Below are 1,855 nucleotides of genomic sequence, written 5' to 3' on the forward strand. Positions count from 1 at the left end.
GCAGCGTTGGTCCAACTTTTGATCTATTGTCCTAGGTGAAAACGCCAAATATATAAGTGATCAGTATTGCACTGGCAGGTTTTTGTACGGCTCTCCAATCATAAGAGAGCTACAAGATGATACAAGAAAAGACATGAACTAATTACAAGGCTGTTGTGAAATTTCTGATACCATGAAGTTGCAGTTTAGCCACTATATAAAATCTGCAAATTAACCAACAACATTCATCTAATTAAAAGTCAAATTTCCCAAATACATTTCCGAAAGGCTCGAAAATTTATTATGGCAACTACCTTGCTAAAAGATGTTACACTTTTTGTTTTTGCTGCATTTGCTTATGTGTTGATGGTACAAGCTAGTGACCCTGATATTCTCTCAGACTTCATAACCCCTGAAAACATGACTGTTATTGATGGAAATTTCTTCACATTCACCGGATTCCGAGGAATATTGGATGCCGAAATGCCTACTAGCTACAAGGGAACTCAAGCTAGCCTAAAAGAGTTTCCAGCACTTAATGGCCAGAGTGTCTCAATGGCTGTGCTGCACTTTCCACCAAGTGCTATTAATCCACCTCATACACGCCCACATTCGACAGGACTACTGTTATTAGTCGAGGGGAGCCTCAAGGTTGGCTTCGTTGATACGAGTAACAAACTTTACACTCAAACACTTCAAGCTGGAGATATTTTCATATTTCCCAAATCATTAGTTCATTATCAATATAATGCCAGTCCAACTGAACCAGCCATTGCTATAGCTGCTTTCGGTAGTGCAAGTTCTGGGTCCGTTTCGGTTCCTTCAACAGTTTTCACTTCTGGAATAGATGATTTAATACTTGCGAGGTCTTTCAACACTGATTTAGCAACTATACAGAAGATCAAGGCAGGCCTTGTTTCCATGGCCTAGATGAAGGTTGAAGGTTTAACAAAGTGACATATATCAGGCGAAGAAAAACAAATAATAAGCGATCTTTTGTTTATTGAAAAACAATTCATAATTTATTAATTTCATAATGTTAGGAACTGTATTTTTGTTGTGGTACTTGTCTATCTTTTATAATATAATACATAACTTTTAAATCTCCCTTGATGTTTCGAATTAATTTGATTACTTGAAAGAATCAAAATACATAGCACGTATTGTCGTTTAAATAATTTAAATGATCACTAATTAACGCCTAGTGCATTAGTTCCAATAGCATATATATCAACATATAAAACAACAGAATTTCGTTAGTAATGACACCGCAAAGTATATATGCAAGAGAGATACTAATTCCGATGAACAACATACAAAAAACTTCTAGTCAATCTACCAAAAGGATACGTTGAGAGTGTGATGACAATATCAGTCTTGATAGAACCGTACCTGGTGTCCCAAATATATAATGCACGTGTTCTATGTGTGCCCATATATTATTTATATATACTCGTAGATAACTCGTGCGAAGCACGAGCCGAGATTAAAATATTAATATTATATAATGATTATAAAAATTTATTTTAATTTTTTTATTAAAATATATAATAAATAAAATTATACGATTATTGCAATTTTCATTTTTAAATTATATGTAACTTTCATTAATTCAAATCTTATTACAACAACAAACTCAACATTATTATGTATCTATTGTTCAAAAAGACATAAATAATATTTTACATCAAAATTTTAGTCGCGACACGATTGATGGATAATTTAACAAAAAATTTAATCAACAGCACTAAGTAATTGTATATTAAATTTGTTATTGTAAGTTGAATTTGTGTTTTTATATAGTTTGTGATTGCATAATTTTTTCTAATAAAATATTCATTATGCATGTATAAATTTGCATTTAGTGCTAAAATAA

At 32.2% G+C, this 1,855-nt stretch overlaps 1 protein-coding gene across 1 annotated transcript; it reads left to right on the forward strand.

The window, feature by feature from the left end:
• The first annotated feature begins 262 nt into the window (after positions 1–262).
• LOC141693868 (germin-like protein 9-3) lies at positions 263–1,016 on the forward strand. Its single transcript, XM_074499059.1, has one exon. The coding sequence runs from the start codon at positions 283–285 to the stop codon at positions 907–909; it is 627 nt and encodes a 208-aa protein (XP_074355160.1). The 5' UTR covers positions 263–282; the 3' UTR covers positions 910–1,016.
• The last annotated feature ends 839 nt before the right edge of the window (positions 1,017–1,855 follow it).

Source organism: Apium graveolens, chromosome 10 (genome assembly GCF_009905375.1).
Source record: "Apium graveolens cultivar Ventura chromosome 10, ASM990537v1, whole genome shotgun sequence".
Lineage (NCBI taxonomy): Eukaryota > Viridiplantae > Streptophyta > Magnoliopsida > Apiales > Apiaceae > Apium > Apium graveolens.

Bases quoted from the DNA above. Each gene is read 5' to 3' on its own strand.
- LOC141693868 (XM_074499059.1), top strand. From the start codon at position 283: ATGGCAACTACCTTGCTAAAAGATGTTACACTTTTTGTTTTTGCTGCA.